Source organism: Anthonomus grandis, chromosome 3 (genome assembly GCF_022605725.1).
Source record: "Anthonomus grandis grandis chromosome 3, icAntGran1.3, whole genome shotgun sequence".
In the NCBI taxonomy this organism is placed as follows: Eukaryota; Metazoa; Arthropoda; class Insecta; order Coleoptera; family Curculionidae; genus Anthonomus; species Anthonomus grandis.
The window spans coordinates 2,666,954-2,691,206 of record NC_065548.1 but is presented as its reverse complement, the minus strand read 5'-3'; the positions used below and the strand labels follow the sequence as shown (position 1 = coordinate 2,691,206).

General features: G+C 31.8%; 2 protein-coding genes across 2 annotated transcripts in view; both read right to left on the bottom strand.

Moving 5' to 3' along the window:
* Nucleotides 1-6,197, bottom strand: part of LOC126734177 (retinol dehydrogenase 11-like) — a 39,511-nt gene extending 33,314 nt beyond the window's left edge. Inside the window, exon 1 of the mRNA XM_050437718.1 lies at nt 5,794-6,197. Within this exon, the coding sequence (XP_050293675.1) occupies nt 5,794-5,935 (142 nt within the window). The 5' untranslated portion in view covers nt 5,936-6,197. The remainder of the gene's footprint in view (nt 1-5,793) is intronic.
* A 1,250-nt stretch (nt 6,198-7,447) lies between these two features.
* Nucleotides 7,448-24,253, bottom strand: part of LOC126734203 (CLIP domain-containing serine protease HP8-like) — a 38,457-nt gene continuing 21,651 nt past the window's right edge. Inside the window, exons 5-10 of the mRNA XM_050437740.1 lie at nt 14,500-14,677; nt 14,163-14,434; nt 13,968-14,055; nt 13,719-13,906; nt 8,041-8,136; nt 7,448-7,978 (exon numbers count right to left, since the gene is read on the bottom strand). Of these exons, the coding sequence (XP_050293697.1) occupies nt 7,665-7,978; nt 8,041-8,136; nt 13,719-13,906; nt 13,968-14,055; nt 14,163-14,434; nt 14,500-14,677 (1,136 nt within the window). The 3' untranslated portion in view covers nt 7,448-7,664. The remainder of the gene's footprint in view (nt 7,979-8,040; nt 8,137-13,718; nt 13,907-13,967; nt 14,056-14,162; nt 14,435-14,499; nt 14,678-24,253) is intronic.

Sequence of the window (24,253 nt, the reverse complement as noted above, 5' to 3'; positions counted from 1 at the left end):
TTCATTAACCACAGCCTGGAATCTACATTGAACAAATTGGTTACGCAAAGATAGGCAGAGGCACATTTGGAATCGAACTGAAATTTGAGAAATTGAAGATAATCAACGATACCAAGAATATACTCTATATCACAGCTAAACATTTCTTGTGAGAGGGCAAGGCTCATAACACTCAATGTATTTCGCTAATTCATCATTTGCAAGAAAAACAGCAAGAAATTGAATGGATGAACAATGGAACACAGCAACTAGCTGATCACTATCGTCAAAAAGGAGGATTAGTTGGCAAGATACTAACTTCTCTTTTTGGAGTAAACGACGAAGTATACACGAATATTGACGAACTAGATAAAAACCAGAAAGAATTGATAAAAACATCCAACCATCAAACCAAATTCATGCTACATGCATTAGCACATTCAATGAAACAGAACGGAGGATTAACAATCAATTGAGACGAAGCCAGGAAAAGATAGACGCAGGAATTCAAGCCATCAATGGAATGCAAAACTGGTTTCAGAGAATTGACGAGAATTAACTAAATATACAATTCTTTAGTGCGTATTAAATAGTACTAAATTACATTGAAGAAGTCACAGAATGTCACCGAAAATTATTCGACTACAACAGTCAATCCTACTTTCATCTAACTGAAGAAGGATTAACCAATTGTTTCAATACAAATTACCATACATACATATGTACGCCAACTACAACAAGAAATATTGAAACCAGTCCAGACTGAGTTATAGATGTGATGTATCGGCGCACTGAAAATACTTCCTGTCCAGTCACAAAAGTGACAGTTCACTCAAGTATTTGGAAACAACTCATTTGTTTGTGTTGCATGATTGCAACACTTGGATGGTCGTTACAGAGCATCAATTGAAAATTGCTATAATTTGTGATGGCATAAGAGAAGACGTACTGATTAACCAAACTGGTATCATCAAGATAGCACAGAACTGCCTAATCAACACTAAGAAAAATCTACTAATACCACAAAGAAGAGACACAATAACCATAACAGCAAGTACCTTGGTTCAACCTGTCAATTTAGACTTAAAAACATTGAATACAACAGGGCAAATCAAGAATGTTGAGACTGAACCAGTGCTCTACCCATCTGATCCTATAAGCGACCTTATGAATGAAGAAATAGAAATAGAATATCAGCTACAAGAAACTAAATGGAGGCAGATCCACCACCATATGACGACCAATAGCACGGTAATATCTATATTGGCAATTGTCACACTAATAGCTTTCGCTTATGCCTATTACAAGTGGAAGTCAGCCAAGAAGCAGCCAATAGAACGAGAGGATCCAGATGTGAAAAATGGAATCCAGCTTGAACCCCTCCATTTGTAAAGCAGCGTGTCAACCAAAGAAGATATCACTTTGTCGAGTGGCCAGAATGTCTAATCTCATATTAGACATAAAATCCGGATAACTTTACAAAATAGTTCAATAATATTTTTTGCCATAATTATTATTTGAACTTGAAAAATAGAACCACCTATAACATAGCAAACCGAACGAGGCCAGGTACGCAGTCCACAGCAGTTAGCAGTTTTTATCTATTGCATTATAATCATTGTTACTAATTATGTCACATATTGTATATAGTTAAGTTTGTATAAATAGGAGAAAATTACGTTATTAAAGACAGTACTAAACTGACCGCAGTAGTATTCATCTAAATATCCTTTAGGGCTAAAACCCCCTATAAGTTAATCGACTAGAAGTACCATACAAGGGCTTCACAACAGTTAAACAGTTTGTCAAGAAATAATCTGGCAATTTTTCTTCAGAGTGCTTTAATACCCTATTCTGCGTCCTTGACAAGGCTTTTAATTGCGTCATACACTCTCTTTTAAAAAAAAGTTAAAGTCATAGCTTGTTCATAGGTGTCAGAAAGTGCAGGTTCAGTTACACCCTAGAGCAAACTGGAGAGGTGCCAGTGAATGCTGGGTATCAGACTCTAACAAAGTACCTTTAACGTTTAAGGAAATTCCTCCTTAACCAATTCAAAAAGAGAGTAAAACTATTTTTGATTAAAAAGGCATTTTATAGCAGCTGAGAGTTTCTCGAACTTTAGAGTCTTAGAGTTTTATATCTAGTATTAATTCTTTAATGTTTGTATCATTTTTTGCCTTGTGTTGATGCTTGTACATTTCAATGTGTAATATATTTTTTATATTTTGTAAGTCAATGAAATGGTCAAGCGATTTGTGAAAACTGTCAAAAAATCCTTCATAGTTCATTTATTGACAATGGAAGTTTGATGCAAAAATACAAAATTTTCTCATAAACTATAAAAGCACACATCAGTCTACTACAGAAAAGTCTCTGAAAAAGTTTTTGGAAGTAAAATGAATAACTTTCTACCCATCACTCAAAATCCAATAATGAGATATTAAATAAAGAGATGTTAGAAACATAATTAAACAGAAAGAGTGTTCCGATACTAAAAGAAAAACCAAACACCACAATTCTCAAATAGGTGCGACGTAGTATCTTTGGCGTAATCAAAAATCCCTTGTTGAAATTTGGCAAATGATTCATCTATTTACAATGTTCGTTCACATTTCCACCTACAACAGAAGGTGAAGAGCACCATAGCAGCTGTATGGACTCTAAAGAAATTCACGAATCGTTTCACCAAGGGCGTTGCCAGAGAGGGGCAGACCCTAGAGGCCTAGAGGTTAACGCTAAACCAGTCATCCGGCTAATTGAAACTTTACTTTTGAAAACGTATATTTCGTAACTTATCACTTATTAATTTCTAATTTCACTTAATAATTAGGCTATTAGGTAACTTCAATCTAAGATAAGGCTTTACTATACCTATACATATTTACATTTCGGGGGCTCGAAGCGCTCGCAAGTGAAAAGCGAATTGAAACGATTACGCTCACTTTGAGCCAAGAACCTACGGATACTACGGAAAACGTACGACTTTGCCAAGGACGCCCAGTATCTGAAAAGAAAATTCAATCATTCCTGGTACTCACCATGGTTAGCATACTCCCGCCAACAAAAAGGAGCCTTCTGCAAATTCTGTACACTATTTCCACTCAATCTGAGCTCCGTTAGAGGTGTTTTAGGTTCGTTCATTATAAGGCCGTTTTGTAAGTTCAAAGATGTTCATGAATACTGCAGAAAACACGCAGATACTCACTTTCATAAGACGGCATTGGAAGCAGCTAAATCTTTTCTTGATAATGTACCAGTAGATGTGCAAATTAACAAATACTCTCAGGAAAGTCTTGAAAAAAACAGGAAAATTATAAGATCGATTATTTCCTGCATTGCGTTTTGCGGATCCCACGACCTAGCATTAAGGGGGGCAAGCTATGGTGATGGAATTCTGGAAGGGCTGTATAAGATGCGAATAGACGCAGGAGACACTATTTTAAAAAAACCATCTTGAGCATGGAAAGAAAAATGCAAGTTATCGATCGGTTGACATCCAAAATGAGATTATCAGTATTTGTGGAGATGTTATTAAGGCCGATTGCATCAAAAATGTGAAGATATCGCTAGCATATAGCATTTTAGCAGACGAAACAGCGGATATCTCTGGAAAGGAACAGCTCTCAGTTGGCATAAGATATTTTGATGAGGAAACCAGCAACATTGAAGAAGTATTCCTCGGATTTGCTGAGCTTACAGCCTTGGACGCTAAATCGATTGCCACGGCAATAAACGAATTCCTGACGAAAGAGGATCTCGATCCAGATAAATGCGTTGGTTTGGAATTCGATGGTTGTTCCACGATGTCTGGAAAAGAAGGTGGCGCTCAGGCTATTTTGCGTAAAAAATACAAGAAAGCACTGTTTTTTCATTGCTCGTCACATAAACTCAACCTGGTAATCAATGATCTGAATGCTCTGCCGGAGATCCGAAATACAGTTGGGGCCATCAAAGATATAATTACATTTTTTCGTGAATCGGTTCTAAGAAGAAAATTAATACCCAATATTCCCAAGCTGTGCGAAACAAGGTGGAGCGAGAAATAGAAGAGTTTTTAAAGAGAACTTTTGTGATATAATCGAGGCACTAGAAACCCTGTCTCGAGATGGCAATATTGCGACCAGGAAACATGCATATCAGCTCCATGCTGCAGCTTCCAAAGTTTCGTTTATTTTTAGCCTTGGATTGATAGCCAAATATTCCACTCTTTTAGAACCAACAGTAAACGTGCTCCAATCAGTCTCCTTGGAGTCCTTGGATGCAGTTCAGGCATTACAGCATATTGGTCGTATTTTAAAACTGATCAAAAACCACCGTGAGAATCCCGAAAAAATAACAGAAGAAATGTTCAAAGATGCTTCTGTTATTGCGGAAAAAATTGGATTGGATATGAAATCAATACCGCGTACTGCTGAAAGACCACAACACCGTAGCAACCACCCATCAAAAAGCCCCTCAGAATTTTGGCGCAGGTCCATAACAATTCCTTATTTGGACTTAATTATAAATTCCCTAGAAATAAGGTTTTCTGAAGAAAATAGACCATCATTTACTTTGTCAAAACTACATCCTGCGCAAATGAAAAACATTTCTTTGGAAGAACTTGAAGAGGCTTGCGAGGAATTTAAAAATTTTTACGGTGTTACAAATATCCAAAATGAGATATAGCTTTGGAAAAAAATATGGTAGGAAAAATCAGAATCAGTCAAAATGAGTGTTGTGAACATCCTCAAGGAAACTGATGATTTCTTTCCTGAAATTAAGAAGGCTTTACAGATCCTTGTTGCATTACCTTGTACGACTTGTACAGTTGAAAGGTCATTTAGTAGCCTTAGAAGAATCAAAACCTGGTTGAGGAGCACTAAGTCTGAAACTCGACTCAATGGCTTCGCTATGATGAGTGTACACAGGCAACACATTTTTAAAAACTTGGACTTGGGATTTTGTTAACAAAGTGACTAACGAATTCGCAAAGAACCCTAGAAGATTATGTTTCAATTGATTTTCATGTATTCAAATATTTTGTTCGGTTTTTATTTTTTTTTAATTAAAATTTTTGTTTTTTGTCTTTAGTTCTTTCATGCTGCCCCTCCCTAGCTTACCGGCTGGCGACGCCCTTGCGTTTCACCACAAACTTGACTACTTAAAACATCCGTTTAACGACTCAATCGATGACATCGAACTACATCATTTTCTCAATTTCTTAATCCTTTGATTGACATAGAAGCAGTAAACGGCACTTCTGAGAGACCCAAGTGAGAAAGCAAAATTCCAAGTACAACTACGCATAAAGTTCCTTAAAAAATTAATTTTAATTTGTTTTTCAAAACTTATTAGTTATTTGGTAAACATCACTTTTTTTTAATGTCCTAAATGAGATATAATTTGCCAGGTAGTTAAAATAATTATTATAACATAATTAAGTGCGATATTAAACTTTAATTTTATTAACTTAATGTGTTTATTAAACATATTATGAAATGCACTTAATTTTTAATGTAGATATACATAGGTTAGAGTTTTTCTGTTTAAAATATATGAGTTTTTTAAATTTTCTTGTCCCAATGGAGAATTATGATATTTAGGTAATTTATTATAATTTGATCCGTTGTAATTTATGACAGATAGATGACATGGTAGACAGGATCTCAACACAATTTTACATTGATAAAATGATGATTGGTGATCTGTGAGTTCCATATTGCACAAATTGACAAATGACATTTGTCAGTTGTCAAGTGGTTCAAACTACAATAGCGTTAGCAGAAGAACCAATGAATAATTTTTTTTAAGAGTCCATTGACGGAAACTTACCAGTATTAGCGCCGGTAATAATAACAGTTTTCCCTAAAAGGTTCACTTGACTGTTACACCAACCGGTTGTCAGTTTTAAGTATAACTTTAAAACTAACAAAATCAACACGATACAGAGCAACACGTCGATCCAAGTCTCCATTTCGCAACTTTATAACGGCAATTTATCGACTGTTTACCATTCGATGCACACACTGAGATTTACACGATGACGTCTTCGTCTCGTTGACCATGACCATAGGACGTATCGAAATGGGTGCTTTTCGTAAACCGGTATCGCCTTGGACTCGCAGGTCAACCGGAAGACCCGATTTAATTATCATCAAAATATAAACCGCGAAAATATGAGCGATTTTTAATGAGGCGCCGATCCGCCATTTTGAAATGTGATACGTCAAAAACGAATACTTACGCTCGCACTCTATCTTATCCACAAATAAGTGAAGTGCGATTTTTACATACAATAATAATGGCTTTCATACTTAACCATTATAAGTGGTTTTTATTTGTATTATGCTATTTTTAGAATGACGTCACTAAGCCCTCGTTATCACATTTGCTTATTGGTCATAATCACGAACTTAATAAATATATCTGGACTGCCAGTGAAAAATGGAACTAGGTGGCCGCCATTTTGCGTGATTGTGTCCTTTCGATGTTGGTCACTCTGATAAATTTCAGTGGTGCCAGTTGTACGAAAACAAAACAATTTAAGTTTTTGAGAGGTTATGTTTACAAAAACCAAATAGAAAATTACATTTAGTTAAGAATTTAAGATAGTTGCATTAGTTCTGATATTTTTCTTGTACTTGTTTAAGAATCTCCTTAAAATTTACGAAGTTTCAATCAACTTATAGGGATAGGGATGCATGCTTCGAATCCCTGGCACATATGTTTTAATTCAGAATATGGTCTAAAAACAATATCAATAAAAATGATCAGATGGTGAATAAACGACATAAAATGTATGTATTTTATGGTTTAGATAACAAAACACAAATGAGCAAACCAATACATTAAAATATAAAATAAGTTTTATTATTTAAATACAATTATAAAGAGGGAAATTAGTAATTTAAGAGAGAAAGAAAAGCTCTACAGGTAAAAGGTATAGAAAAAAATACTAACGAATATTATACTCTTTAGAGGAAAGGTACATTGTCCCATTGTCCATGAACATTGACCATTAACATTGTTTATGTTTTCAAACGCTTTCTGCAAAGTCATATTTTAACTTTTACCATGTTCTGTTTAAGCCGGATTTAGTCTCAAAACGTTTTGAAAACCGAGACGAATGGGTTAGCTAATGTTTAGACGCTGACAGCTGTTAGACATGACGTCATTCGAGCGCAAACATGATGACGTAACGCTTAAGATATCGTAAGGCGCTTACTCGCTAAAATATGGCTTTTATTTAATATATCTTTTGTTGGCAACCCTGAAAATGTTCAGAGTGACCAACATTAAAAGGACACAACCATTTTAAAAATGGCGGCCGCCAGGCAGCGGCTATTTTTGGTCATGGTGGCCATTTGCATTAGCAGTTCAGGTATATTATTTATAAGTTCGTGGTCATTCTGCAACTAATAGTCAAATGACAGTTGACAGATGAAATGAACTATACACATAAAAGGTTAAAAAAAAACACCAGTAATACAATAAAATCCGTTTATTTACAAAATATTAATAAATTAAATATTTTTTGAATTTTTACTGGGCCGTTCGCGTGGTATCCATACCTAAGTACACTTACGTACAATCGAAATCCCCCAATTATTTTAATTGCGATAATATAGCTATCCAATATAGTACAATTTTTTAAACCGAAAAGTTCGCCTTAGCTTCGCAAGACTATATACCGCCCCTTCGCTTCAGCCCCTAACATTATCCAAAATCCAACCTAAATAACTACTGACTCTGGTATATATGCCCGGTTGTCCGTCTGTACCGCATTCCCTAGGGCCATAACTAACCACTCCGTACTGTATATAACGTGGTTCCCCATCTACCAACCCGGTGTATATCAGAGGGCCTCCGCTGTCCCCCGCACACGAGTCTTGCCCCTTGTAACCGCCTGCGCAGATCTGTTTTGAGGTTATGTTGGCGAATCGGCTGTAGACTCTTTTACACATAGTCAGCGGCAGTACCGGAACGGAAGCTTTTAGTAGCACGGAACTTTTGTGACCTGAAGGGGGAGCAAAAAGGAAAATTATCAATTTTTTTTTTAATAATAAAACAGTCACTTACCGTGTTCGGTAACTCCCCAGCCGGACACAACGGCGAACTTTCCGGTTAAGTCATCGTTTACGTCGGACAATGGCAGACAAACCGGTTGTACATTAGCTAAAAATAAACAGTAACACTTTTAAGGGTTTTAAGTGCGGTCCTGATATGTTTTCTGATGTCACTACTTGACACATACGTAATGGGGTCACTGTCATTTGTAAAACGGGCGTTTGATAAGTGACGGTTCCTGACAGGGACGCACTTAGATTTTTTTTTGTAAACAATAATTATTAAAATGTGATATTTCTTTTTCGAGGTTATGACGCGAAAGTGACAGCTGTCAAATGTAGTGATCTTCAAGCGGCCATTTTGGACTTAATAACGTTATTAATTATATTATTTATAAATAATAAACGTTCTGGGTGTCATCTACGTCATATTTGATACATACGTCATCGGATTACTGTCGTTTGACAAGTGACAGTTTGTGTTGTTTTGAGTTCAGAAATATTTGTGTTCGTTTGACAAGTGACAGTTTCTGACAGGAACGTACTTGGATTTTTTTTATGTAAATGATTATGAAAATGCGCTATTTGCCTTCTTTTTTAAAGTTGTGATGCAAAAGTGACAGCTGTCAAATATAGTTAGTTTTTAGCGGCCATTTTGGATTTATATACCATAACGTAAAATTTAGGTACATTACTCGTCATGATGCTTACGACGTCATTCTCGTAAACGAACGTCTTCAAGGGTAACATATACAGCGTTGGGTATGAGAAATGATTTCAAATTGGTTTTTTCATCAAAAGGATTTTGATGTTATTTTATCATATTATTATTCATATGATAAAATAACATCAAAATCCTGGAAGTATGAAAAATTATTTTAAATTTCAAGAAACTATTTTAAATTTCAGAAAATTGAAATTTCTGGAAAATATTTAAAAAATGAGTTCAAAAACCTGGAAGAAATAAAATTGACTCCGAAATCTCGTAAAAACACGAAAAATTCCTTCAAATTCCTGGAAATATAAAAAATTATTTCAAATTTCCGCAATTCATGAAAAATTCTCTCAAATTCCTGCTAATACAAATAGAATTTAAGATAATCTGAAAAACGATTTCAAATTTTTGGAAGTCTTAAAAATGACATAAAAAAGGATTTCAAGTTCCTGGAAAATATGATAAAATCACTTTGAAATCGTGATAGAAATAAGCCTGATTCCAAAATCATGGAAAACATGAAAAATGTCTTCAAATTGCTGGAAATATAAAAAATTATTTAAAATTTCTGGAAAGAATTCATTATTTTAAATTTTAGGTAAACGTGAAACATTTATTTGAAATTTCTGAAAAAATCACTTAAAGTTCCTGGATGAATCAAAACTGATCAACAAAATCACGTAAAAAATATTCCTGGAATTATCATTCTTTGAAATTCCAGGAAAATAAAAGACATTATTTGAAATATCTGGAGAGCATGAAAAAATTACTTTACTGGAAATGCGAAAAATTGCTTCACGTTCCTGGAAGAATAAATCAATATTTTAAATTCTAGGAAAGCATGAAATATTGAAATTCGAAAAATTATTTCAAATTTCTGGAAAATATGAAACAATTTTTTTTAAATCGTAAAAGAATTAAAAGCGATTTCCAAATCACGAAAATCATGAAATATAACTTCGAATTCTGGAATTATGAGAAATTATTTCAAATTCCTGGAAGAAATAGAATTGACTCCGAAATCACAGAAAACATGAAAAATTCCTTAAAATTCCTGGAAACATGACAGATTATTTTAAATGTTAGGAAAATATGAGAATTTATTACAAATTTCCGGAAAATTTGAAAAATCACATAAAATTCTTAAAAAAACACAATAAAAGACCCTTTTTTTTGACCGTGATTTTTTTAGCAAAAAATCGGCAAAAAAACGGAAAATTTTAGTCATAAACTCGCCGAAAACATGGAAAATGCTCTGAAACTTGTGGAAAATTGATTCAAATTCATGGAAGAACAGAAAACGTGAAAAACTCTAGAATTCATGGAAATACGGAAAATTATTTTAAATAAGTTTCTGGAAAATATTTAAAAAATGAGTTCAAAAACCCGGAAGAAATAAAATTGACTCCAAAATCTCATAAAAACACGAAAAATTTCTTCAAATTCCTGAAAATATAAAAAATTATTTCAAATTTCCGTAAATCATGAAAATTTCTCTCAAATTCCTGCTAATACAAATAGAATTTAAAATAATCTGAAAAACTATTTCAAATTTCCGGAAGCCGGAAGTTAAATGACATAAAAAGGGATTTCAAGTTATATGGCAAATATGATAAAATCACTTCGAAATCGTGATAGAAATAAACCTGATTCCAAAATCATGGAAAACATAAAAAATGTCTTCAAATTCCTGGAAATATAAAAAATTATTTAAAATTTCTGGAAAGAATTCATTATTTTAAATTTCAGGAAAACGTGAAACATTTATTTGAAATTTCTGAAAAAATCACTTAAAGTTCTTGGATGAATCAAAACTGATCAACAAAATCACGTAAAAAATATTCCTGGAATTAATCATTCTTTGAAATTCCAGGAAAATAAAAGACATTATTTGAAATATCTGGAGAGCATGAAAAAATTACTTTACTGGAAATGCGAAAAATTGCTTCACGTTCCTGGAAGAATAAATCAATATTTTAAATTCTAGGAAAGCATGAAATATTGAAATTCGAAAAATTATTTCAAATTTTCGGAAAGCATAAAAAAATATTTCAAATTTCTGGAAAATATGAGAATTTATTACAGATTTCTGGAACATTTGAAAAATTCACTTATTTTGACCGTGATTTTTTTTTCTACGAAATCGGCAAAAAACGGAAAATTTTGGTCATAAAATCGCCGAAAACATGGACAATGCTCTGAACCACCTGGAAAATTAATTTAAATTCATGGAAGACATAGAATTGCATTACAACATTTAAAATTACAGAAAACGTGAAAAACTCTCTAGAATTCTTGGAAATACGAAAAATTATTTTAAATACCTGGAAGCCTTTAAAATTAGTTCACAATCATAAGAAATTAATTCAAATTTTTAGAAAGGATTAATCAATATTTCAAATTCCAGGAAAGCATGAAAACTTATTGCAAATTTCTGGAAAATATGAAAAAATCAAAATTTCTAAAGAATTGATTCCGAAATAATTTTTTTTTTAATTTTAAAAAATTGACGATAATTTAAAAATTAGAGTAGATATAATTTTTAAACTTTGTACATACATATGTTTCTTGGACAATTTAACTGGATACCTATTCCAGGGTTTTTAAAATATGTCTAGGGTTTTAGGAAAAATATTTTTTTTTGGAAAATATATATTTTTTTCAGTTTTGAAAATTGACATTAAGTTAAAAATTTGAGTAGATACAAATATAAAAATTGGTAGAAATATTCCTTGTAAAATTTAACTGGATACGTGTTCCAGGATTTTTTCAAAAAAGTCCAGGATTTTGAAAGAAACATTTAAAAAAAAAAATATTTTAAAAAATGACCATAATTAAAAAATTTGAGTAGATACAATTTTGAAAATTGTACAAATATTATTTGTATGTATGTATTTGTATGTATTTGTATGCGGGGTTTTTTAAAAAATGTCCAGGATTTTCAGAAAATATATTTTTTTTTTATTTTATTTATTTTTTTTTTAAATTAATATAGGTCAAAAATTTGGCTAGATACAACTGAAAATTCGTACATATGTACGAATTGAAAACTTGAAAACCTTAATTGGATACCATATTACTGATCAATTTCAATGAAAACAATGAATTTTGGGTTCAAACAGTTGAGGTGACCTCACATGAATAGTCTGCAATTAGTTTTTATTTAATTATGTATCCAAAAGTACCAAAAGCGTCACTTTACGAACATTTTTTCAATATTTAATACAGTTTTTTATCCCTTTTAAATTTTTCCTGTTTATTTTTTCTATTGTTCATTACTACCTTTATCAGGTTTTGCTTATGAGATTTATTTATAAAACCCTAAATTTTTAATATGTAGCCCCAAAAAAATTATTGCAATCACGTCTCGTCTTTCCAGTAAGGTATCTTCAGGATTATTAGGAATTTTTGGGCTTATGAGCTGCACTGGAGAAGTAGTACCTCTTAATTTATGAATTGAAGGTACAAGATCATGAAGTTGACTGCAGTTGAGTTTTTTGTTAAGTACTTGCTCAACTGCTATAATAGCCTAAAATAAAAAGAAAATTACTTTTTTATTCCAGGCACTCAATAGATGATGCACTCAGAATGCCTGGAATAGTAAAACCAGTTCAATTGCCTGAAAAATTACATTTAAAGCAATGAATTTTCTGTTGAGACGTCATACAAGCATTTATGTATGCAAGTTGCTTTAAATTAATTATTTATGCCAGACAGTTGAACCTTTAAAGTCAGGGATTTATCTCAATCGCCTGGAATTAGGAAAAAAGTAATTTATAGCCAATTTACATCCAAAGCAAGTGAGCTATCCATTTGCCGCAATAAACAAGTCATTTTATCCATTCTATTCTCGATCTCGGTGATTTATTGAATTTGAAAAATTAGTCATTAAGTCAAAAATTTGATTAGATACAATTTTAGTCATTGAAAAATTTAATCGAATACCTATTTCTGGATTTTCTTAAATCTGTCCAGGATTTGGAGAAAAAGAAAAAATGTTCTTTTAATTTTTAATATCGCTTGAAGATTTTAACTGGACACAGGTTTCAGGGATCTTTAAAAAAGGTCCAGGATTTTGAGGAAAAAAATTTTTATATATAATAATAATAATAATAATATTAATAATAATAATAATAAATAATAAATGTCTTTATTCAGAAAAATACAATTTCAAGAGGAGAAGTACGTTCTCAAAAGGCGAAGTCTAGCTGACTTTAAGGCCAGCTACTCAACATTAACCCTAAAATTACTTAAATTAACTAGATTAATTAATAAATTCTGTTTAACAATTTTTTAATTTTTTTTAAATTAACAATTAATTAATACGATATAATCTAATAGCATAATATTAACGGGCTATACCTCAACAACGTCTTGCAATAATTTAAATCTTAAATACTGCGGAACAGATGTTTTAAGTAGTTTAAATGCAAATATCAAAAAGTACTGATACGAAAAAGAAACATTAAGCCACTGAAGCTGATTAATGTTGTGAGAAATACGATCGAATTTTTTTAAGTTGTAAATAAATCTACGAAAGCTTGAAACGTGCCTGCAAACTCCTGGAAAATATGACAAGTTATTTCAAATTCTAGGAAAATGTGAAAAATATGACAAAAAACCAGTTCGAAATACTGGAGGAAATAAAATTGACTTCGAATTACATAAAAACCTGAAAAATTCCTTCAAATTCCTGGACATATGATAAATTATTTCAAATTCCCCGGATTCTACTTTTACGATCTTAATTTTTACGGTCAATTGTTTGGGCTCAATATTACGTCACCCACATCGTTTTCAATTTTATTTACATAAGACATATTTATTTTTTTTTGTAGATGAAATAGATAGATAGATATATTACGCAATATTACAGTAATTATTACAGATTTTGAGATAAACCATAGATCCGCTTGTCAATGTCTCAGTTGACAGATAAAATTCATCATAACCGGACTAACCTCAAATATACTTACAATATGAAAAATTGGCCTTGTTACTTAACCTCAACAGGCCAATATCGTTGTCGAAGGTCTTCGCGTTGTATTCAGGATGGATAACAGACTCTTGTATGTAAAAGTCTTGGACGGGGGGTGCGCAGTAGGTACCCACGCAGTCGTGTTGAGTGCTGGTCAAGTTGTACTCGCCTAGTCGCACTCCTAGACTAGAAAGAAAGAAAACACATGATAAACCCGAATATGCTTTTGGGCACGAGTCAAACTTACATTGTCGAGTTGAGGATGCAATGGGCGGCCGTCAAAACGTAGTACTCGCTGATCAGGGTACCACCACACCTAAACTCGATGCCCACGTCTAAAATAAAATAAATCTTCTGTCAAATGTCACTTTATTGAAATGAATGAAGAGAATAACATACTTTGTGACAAGTCTAGTGTAAAACCCAATCATGCCGGACTTACCTGGGGTATTATATGCGATCAAAGCCATCCAAGGGAATTCTTCCAGGTAAGTCTTCTTACCGGAAGTAATCCTGTTGATCAACCTTTGTTGAGGAATGGGTCCACACCTATGGCCGAGCAACAAATCAATGTTGGGATGACTATAAAAGTCTCCAGGGAAACTGTTGAATAATAGATCAGGTTCGGTTTGAACCATTCGTTTTGGAGGATTATGGGTGGTGGTGATTGGTTGGGGGGTGGTCGTCGTGGTGGTCGAATGCTGTAAATACTCCCTAAAACCCATCCCAAAAAAAAAAAACGTCACAGAGGCATCGCGTGATTATACGGGAATTCTTACCGATTGCAGCAAACTTTCGGGATGTTATCCTCAAATCCGCACTGATGTTTACGGATCATCGTCACCACCCATTTGGGTCTCGGTATGGGTGTTTTGTCCAGGAGATCTGTGAAGAATCGACAATCGGTGATCTTTATGCACGTCTCTGTTGGTGAGCATTGTTTGTTCTCGAAATTTGCTATGGAAAATATGAAATATGTTAAGTTAAACCATTTATATGGCATTCGTTTTTAGTTGACTTTGTCCAATGAATTAAATGGTTAATTCAAAATTGGTATGCAACCAACCCTAGTCCCAAACATCAAAAATCTTCCCTAAAAATCAAATTGGCATAGTATTCAATTTTAGCTTGGATTGGAAGGATTATTCCAGGCTCTTACAGTGACTCAGGCTCCTGGAAAAGGCCTATCAACTATTACTTATCAAAGTAAAAAAACCAGTGTACTGGGAAGATTATTCCAGGCACTTGAATTGTCTCAGATTTCTGGAATAATACTTTCAAAATGCTTATCAAGGTTATTAGAGCCAAAAACCGGTAACTAAAGCCAATCATGATTTAGCATCAATTTCTCGCCTGATTAAAAGATAATCCAGGGTCTCAAACGTGATTCAAATGCCTTGAATAAGACTCTCAACTTGTTTATCAAAGTCATAAAGCAAGAGAACTTGGAAGATTATTCCAGGCACTTGAAATGTCTTAGATTCCTTGAAAAAGACTTTAAAATTGCTTATCAAGGTTATTAGGGTCAAAAACCCGGTAACTAGAGCTAACATTTGTATTCCTAGACTAATGATGTCAGCATATCAATTCCTTGGAAGAGGTGTTTGAAGACTATTGAAAAATTATTCCAGGCTCTCGAAAGTGATTCAAATTCCTGGAATAAGACTATCAATTTGTTTATCAAAGTCAAAAATTAAAAGTACTTAAAAGATTATTCCAGGCACTTGAAATGTCTCAGATTCCTTGAAAAAGACTTTCAAATTTCTTATCAAGGGTATTAGAGCCAACAACTATATTAAGACTCATAATTCAATTTCAATTTCTTGCAAGTTATATAAGACTTCTTCAAATCCCTGGAATAAGACTATCAACTTACTTATGAAATTTAAAAAGCAAGAATAAATAGAAGATTATTTCAGGCACTTGAAATGTCTCACATTCCAGGAATAAGACTTTCAAATTGTCTATCAAGGTTGTTACAGCCAAAAAACCGAGAACTATCCATAGACCATCATAGATTCATGGTTTAGCTTCAGTTTCCTGAAAGTGATGTAAGACTACTTGAAAGATTATTTCAGGCCCTCGAAAGTGATTCAAATTCCTGGAATAAGACTTTTAAACTTGTTCATCAAATTGTCAAAAAGCAAGAATACTTGGAAGTTAATTCCAAGCACTTAAGCTGTATCGGATTCCTAGGACAGACTTATTCAAAATGCACAAGATTATTCCAGTTTCTCGAAAGTGAATTAAATTCCTAGAACAAGACTATTAACTGAGTTATTAAAGGTAGAAATCAAAAGTACCTAGAAGATTATTCCAGGCACTTGAAATGTCTCAGATTCTTGAAATAAGCCTTTCAAATTACTTATGAAGGTTATTAGAGCCAAAAACCGGCAAGTAGAGCTAACAACTATTCCCAGGCTCATGATTTAACTTCAATTTCATGAAAGTGGTATAAAATTATTCTAGGCTTTCGAAAGTGAATCAAATCCTTGGAATAAGACTATCAACTTACTTATTAAAGTCAAAAAGTCAAAAAGAATACATAGTAGATTATTCCAGGCACTCGAAATGTCTATCAATGTTATTAGAGCAACAAAACTGATAACGAGAGCCAATAATTATAATTAGAGACTCATGGTTTAGCTTAAGTTTCCGGGAAGTGATGTAAAATTACTTGAAATGTTATTCCAGGCCCTTAAAAGTAATTCAAACTCCTGGAATAAGCCTATCAACTTACTTATTGAAGTCAAAAAGCAAGAGTAGTTGAAAGATTATTCCAGGCACTTGAAGTATCTCAAATTCCTGGAATAAAACTTCCAAATTGCTTATTACATTTATTAGAGCCAAGAAACTAGGAATTAGAGGCAATAATAGACTCATGATTTGGCTTCGATTAACTGGCAGAGGTCTAAGACTATTTGGATAATTATTCCAGCCTCTTGAATGTGATTTAAGTTTCTCGAATAGGACTATCAACATTTTTATAAAAGTAAAAAAGCAAAAGTACTTAGAAAATTATTCCAGGCACTTGAAGTGTCTCAGATTGCTGAACGAACACTTTCAAATTGCTTATCAAGGTTAGTAGAGCCAAAAAACCGATAACTAAGGTCATAAATTGTATTGATAAATTCACATTCCTGGAATGAGACTATCAACTTGTATATCAAAGTCAAATATCAAGAGTACTACTAATAATCTTTTATTATTCCAGGCACTTGAAGTATCTCAAATTCCTTGATTAACACTCTCAAATTGCTTATTAAAGTTATTAGAGTCAAGAAACTAGTAACCAGAGGCAATAATGGTAATTATAGACTCATGATTTGGCTTCGATTATCTGGAAGAGATTTAAGACTACTTGGATGATTATTCCAGCCTCTTGGATGTGATTTAAATTCCTGGAATAAGACTATCAATATTTTTATAAAAGTAAAAAGCAAAAGTATTTGGAGGATAATTCCAGGCACTCGAAGTGTCTCAGATTCCTGAACGAACACTTTCAAATTGCTTATCAAGGTTATTAGAGCCAAAAAACCGATAACTAGAGTCAAAAATTGTATTGCTAAATTCAAGATTAAGCATAAATTTCTTGAAATTGGTGAGAAACTGATTAAAAGATTATTCCAGGCTCTTAAACGGGATTAACATTCCTGGAATGAGACTATCAACTTGTATATCAAAGTCAAATATCAAGAGTACTTAAAAGATTATTTCAGGCACTTGAAGTATCTCAAATGCCTGGAATAAAACTTTCAAATTGCTTATTAAAGTTATTACTAGAGACAAACGTTGTATTCCTAGATTCATGATTTAGCATCAATTTCTTGAAAGTGATGTGAGACTCATTAAAAGATCATTCCAGGCTCTCAAACGTGAATCATTTTCCTGGAATGAGACTATCAACTTATTTCTTCAAGTCGAAAAATCAAGTGTACTTGAAAGATTATTTCAGGCACTTGAAGTATCTCAAATTCCTGAAATAAGACGTTCAAACTGTTTATTAAATTTACTAGAGTCAAGAAATCAGTAGTAACCAGAAGCAATAATGATAATTACAGACTCATGATTTAGCTTCGATTATCTGGAAGAGGTCTTAGGCTACTTGGATGATTATTCCAGCCCCTTGAATGTGATTTCAGTTTCTGGAATAAGACTATCAACATTTTTATATTATAAAAGTAAAAAAGCAAAAGTACTTGGAACAGTAAACAAAAAAAACAGTAACTAGAAGCTACAATGGTAATCCTAGACCCATAATTTAACTTCAGTTTGTTGGAAATGGGGTAAGACTACTTGAAAGATCGAATCATCGAAATTGATTCAAATTCCTGAAATAAGACCTCAAATCAACTTACTTATCAAAGCTAAAAAGTAAGAGTACTTCCAGGCACTTAAAATGTCTCAGATTTCTGAAATAAGACTTTCAAATTGCTTATCAAGGTTATTAGAGCCAAAAACCAGGAACTAGAGCCAACAATGGTAATCCCAGTCTCATAATTTAAAATTAAATGATAAACAAAATTGAGAAACAGTTACCACATAACCCCCTATCAAAAAAACTGTTTTTAAAATATAAATAGACCCCTCGATATCATAATTTGCAGCTGTACAATCCTTGGTGGGCCTTGGCTTGGAAGAGCATGGTCATTCTTCATTCATCTTGCTCTATCTTGCATCAATATAGGATCGTATTCTTTTTTCATCACTCTCAGATCTACTGATCTACGATGTTGTCTCTCCCTTTCCAAATTTTATTCCCAGACTATTATTTTAAGCACTCGTAAGTACGTGCTTATTAGTGTATCTGTCGTTATACTTGTTTTCAACTAATTTAGTCCAATAAATTAAATGTTAAATCAAACCACATTAAAATTGAATAATAAAATCAAACTTGAGATAGATCCAGTTATTGTCTACTGAATTTGATGAAGAAAATTGCTTATTCCAATAAATTAGCGTCATATTATGAGAGGAAATAAAACTTTAATTGGGGTTTTCCTGTATGAACTCTTTACGGATTTTTACGGAGAATAATGTTATTAAATAACATTATTTCTCTAAGCCTTCAGCGGTTCCAGATTCGTAAATAAGTTAAAATATTACTAATTACCAAGGTTTTATAAACTATTTGGGGGTGGCTTACACCCCTTCATCCCCTGAAAAAACGTGTGTCTCTGAGATATATCGTGTATTTTATTTATACACCAAGTTTGAACGTGTTCCTTAGTCTTCAATCTTTAATTAGGGAAAATTTAATCAAATTGACCAAAAGACTACAAATTTAACTTGCAAGACATATTTGGAGACACCTCAAGGATCAATTTAAGGCATGATTGTATTAAAGTTTTTTTTTCAAGAATTCAGAGGATATGGACAACTGGTTTTATTTATGTTCACTAAGTGGTGCACTGGAATGCATAGAATTACTAATTCAGCATTAAATAAATATATTCTCTATTAAATTAATTTTTAAGTGTTTCAAGGAAAATCGAACAAGTGCTGTGAGAATTAGTAAAAATTACACGAATCGTAAACAAACGAACAGCCCATGCAAATCCCGAAGTTATGGCTTCTCGCGAGTTACTCGAGGGTATATTTGCATGTTATTGCCAGGAATACAGAGGGTTGATTACCTTGGGGAAACTTTGAAGTTAATGCTTTATTCATATGAAAATCGAATATTGATTCGTTCTCTTCTGTTTACACTCACATGAAGTAATTATTAAAATGGGTTTTAAAAAACTTGGAAAATCATCAATAATACATGTAACTCAGTTAGACCTTATTGCTAGAATATCTTCAAATGTGTAAAAATGTAGCATATAGGTTTCCGATGTAGGATCCATCTAACATTGTGAAAATGTAATATACAGGTCTGGTCAACTCAGGTCTTGCGTGCAATATGTGAATGTTTTTTTTTGCCAATTTTCCAAGCAGGCAAGGATCTCCCCTTCAACTAAAAAAATCTTTTAGGTTATTTTCACCACTCATTTTAGTATCAAGTTCAGTATCTCAAAATAAAGGTATAAAATAAAAAGTATAATATTTCTTGGAATGTTCCTTAAAATAATGTTTAGAGTGTTAGTTAATATAAGTGAAAATTTTGATTATATTAATCGTTTTGGGTAGTGGTGACCAAAAAGCATGACTGACTTTCAAGGCGACCACTCATTTCAAAATCCAATAACTCAAAAACTAATTAGAATATTCTTGTAAAATAAAAAGCGTTATATTCTATGGCATATTCTTTAAATATATTGTCATAAGTTTAAATCAATACAAGCAAGAGTTTTGGAAATATCGGACCAAAAAGAAAGTCTGATCTTATAGGCGAACACTAACTTCAAAATTCAATATCTCAATAAATAATTGGAATATTCATATGAAATAAAAAGATTAATGTTCCCTGGAATATTCTTTAGAAATAATATTCTAGGTCTAAATTTATCCAAGTAAAAGTTTTGAAGATATTGGTTATTTAAGGTAGTGGTGACCAAAAAGCAAGGTTGTCCTTTGAAGTGATTACTCACTTATAATTCCAATATCCTAAAAACTAATAAAAATATTCTTATGAAATGAAAACTGGTATATTTTATAGCATATTCTTTAAATATATTGTTATAAGTTTAAATCAATACAAGCAAGAGTTTTGGAAATATCGGTCTCTTAAGCAGTGGTGACCAAAAAGAAAGTCTGATCTTATAGGCGAACACTAACTTCAAAATTCAATATCTCAATAAATAATTGGAATATTCATATGAAATAAAAAGATTAATGTTCCCTGGAATATTCTTTAGAAATAATATTCTAGGTCTAAATTTATCCAAGTAAAAGTTTTGAAGATATTGGTTATTTTAGGTAGTGGTGACCAAAAAGCAAGGTTGTCCTTTAAAGTGATTACTCACTTATAATTCCAATATCTTAAAAAGTAATAAGAATATTCTTATGAAATGAAAACTGTTATATTTTATAGCATATTCTTTAAATAAATTGTTATAAGTTTAAATCAATACAAGCAAAAGTTTTGAAGATATTGGTCATTTTAGGTAGTGGTGACCAAAAAGCAAGGTTGTCCTTTGAAGTGATTACTCACTTATAATTCCAATATCTTAAAAACTAATAAGAATATTCTTATGAAATGAAAACCGTTATATTTTATACCATATTCTTTAAATAAATTGTTATAAGTTTAAATCAATCCAAGCAAGAGTTTTGGAAATATCTGTCTCTTTAAGCAGTGGTGACCAAAAAGAAAGTCTGATCTGATAGGCGAACACTAACTTCACAATTCAATATCTCAATAAATAATTGGAATATTCATATGAAATAAAAAGATTAATGTTCCCTGCACTATTCTTTAGAAATAATATTGTAAGTCTAAATTTATCCAACTAAAAGTTTTGAAGATATTGGTCATTTTAGGTAGTGGTGACCAAAAAGCAAGGTTGTCCTTTAAAGTGATTACTCACTTATAATTCCAATATCTTAAAAACTAATAAGAATATTCTTATGAAATGAAAACTGTTATATTTTATAGCATATTCTTTAAATAAATTGTTATAAGTTTAAATCAATACAAGCAAGAGTCTTGGAAATATCGGTCTCTTTAAGCAGTGGTGACCAAAAAGAAAGTCTGATCTTATAGGCGACTACTTACTTCAAAATTCAACATCTCAATAAATAATTGCAATATTAATCTGAAATAAAAAGATTAATGTTCCCTGGAATATTCTTTAGAAATAATATTCTAAGTCTAAATTTATCCAAGTAAAAGTTTTAAAGATATTGCTTATTTTAGGTAGTGGTGACCAAAAAGCAAGGTTGTCTTTTGAAGTGATTACTCACTTATAATTCCAATATCTTAAAAACTAATAAGAATATTCTTATGAAATGAAAACCGTTATATTTCATAGCATATTCTTTAAATAAATTGTTATAAGTTTAAATCAATGCATGCAAGAGTTTTGGAAATATCGGTCTCTTTACGCAGTGGTGACCAAAAAGAAAGTCTGATCTTATAGGCGAACACTAACTTCAAAATTCAATATCTCAATAAATAATTGGAATATTCATATGAAATAAAAAGATTAATGTTCCCTGGAATATTCTTTAGAAATAATATTCTAGGTCTAAATTTATCCAAGTAAAAGTTTTGAAGATATTGGTTATTTTAGGTAGTGGTGACCAAAAAGCAAGGTTGTCCTTTAAAGTGATTACTCACTTATAATTCCAATATCTTAAAAAGTAATAAGAATATTCTTATGAAATGAAAACTGTTATATTTTATAGCATATTCTTTAAATAAATTGTTATAAGTTTAAATCAATACAAGCAAAAGTTTTGAAGATATTGGTCATTTTAGGTAGTGGTGACCAAAAAGCAAGGTTGTCCTTTGAAGTGATTACTCACTTATAATTCCAATATCTTAAAAAGTAATAAGAATATTCTTATGAAATGAAAACTGTTATATTTTATAGCATATTCTTTAAATAAATTGCTATAAGTTTAAATCAATCCAAGCAAGAGTTTTGGAAATATCGGTCTCTTAAGCAGTGGTGACCAAAAAGAAAGTCTGATCTTATAGGCGACTACTTACTTCAAAATTCAACATCTCGATAAATAATTGCAATATTCATATGAAATAAAAAGATTAATGTTCCCTGGAATATTCTTTAGAAATAATATTCTAAGTCTAAATTTATCCAAGTAAAAGTTTTGAAGATATTGCTTATTTTAGGTAGTGGTGACCAAAAAGCAAGGTTGTCTTTTGAAGTGATTACTCACTTATAATTCCAATATCTTAAAAAGTAATAAGAATATTCTTATGAAATAAAAACCGTTATATTTTATAGCATATTCTTTAAATATATTGTTATAAGTTTAAATCAATCCAAGCAAGAGTTTTGGAAATATCGGTCTCTTAAGCAGTGGTGACCAAAAAGAAAGTCTGATCTTAAAGGCGACCATTAATTTCAATATCTCAATAAATATTTAACAATTACTGTGATTTTTTTAAGTTATTTATCATTTTACAAACGTTTATCTTTTATCTTGAGTTTAGTTGTGGGATGGGATCGAAGGAATAAAAACAAACGTCACTTTATGTACTGGCCAACGTTTCGCAATAATTTTATTGCTTCATCAGGGCCATAACAGTGTGATTTTGCTTGTCATAAAGAATCATGTTTACAGGACACACAGGTAACATAGAATATATAAAATATTTCTTTTTTTTTTTCTTCTTTTTTAACAAAAACGGTTTAAAATGATGGGTTGTATCACAGACAGTTGCTTTAAAATTGATTCTACGGTGTACAATATAATAAGTAATTTTATGCCGAAAAAAAATGAAATCTACACCCTTTTTGTCTATATGTAATTATAGTTTTTCTTTTAACTTTATTTTAGAAGTTTAAAATTAGATTTAATCCTTAAATATGCAAAAAAAATAGATTGCTTGCAGAACTTATCTGGTCGACTGTAAAAATTTGATGTTTGTACCTGATTCTATTTCTAACTTCCATAGACGTGGCTAGGATCCACAAAGTTAAGAACTTGTGTGTAGTGCCTAGATTTTTTCAATTAAGTGCTAATAATACATAATATACAATTTGGATATTTGCAGACCGGAGTAATGTTAGCAACGGAATACCAGCAACGGCGGTTGCCGGGTGGTCACGAGTCGCGCGCGATGTCGAAGCGGCGCTTATGAAAATTGATAGTTTATTTAACACATGCAAAACTTTAGATGCAGTAAAACTTCCATTAGATGCATTTTCTCAACGCAAAAAATTCCTCTTTACTAATTTTATTATGTCGGCACAATTAAAAAAATTATGAAAAATTTTATCGGAAAAAAATTATTTTAAACTCGATATAAGTCGTTTAAAAAGCAAAAAAAACACCGTTGCTACTGGTAAAAAATTAAGATTTTTTTAAGAATGATAATACGGTATCTGTAGATACTTACTATGTATGTCTTTTCAAAAAGCCGACGTATTTTAAAAAACTAGAATTTTTTTAGTTTGATAAAAAAATAGACCAAATTCGGTATATTCGACATTTGAAGGGTAAAAAAACACCGTTGCTAGGGGTAAAAAATTAAGATTTTTTTATGAATGATAATACGGTATCTGTAGATACTTACTATGTATGTCTTTTCAAAAAGCCGACGTATTTTAAAAAACTAGAATTTTTTTAGTTTGATAAAAGAATAGACCAAATTCGGTATTTTCGACATTTGAAGGGTAAAAAAACACCGTTGCTACAGGTAAAAAATTAAGATTTTTTTAAGAATGATAAAAGAGTATCTATAGATACTTACTATGTATGTCTTTTCAAAAAGCCGACGTATTTTAAAAAACTAGAATTTTTTTAGTTTGATAAAAAAATAGACCAAATTCGGTATATTCGACATTTGAAGGGTAAAAAAACACCGTTGCTAGGGGTAAAAAATTAAGATTTTTTTATGAATGATAATACGGTATCTGTAGATACTTACTATGTATGTCTTTTCAAAAAGCCGACGTA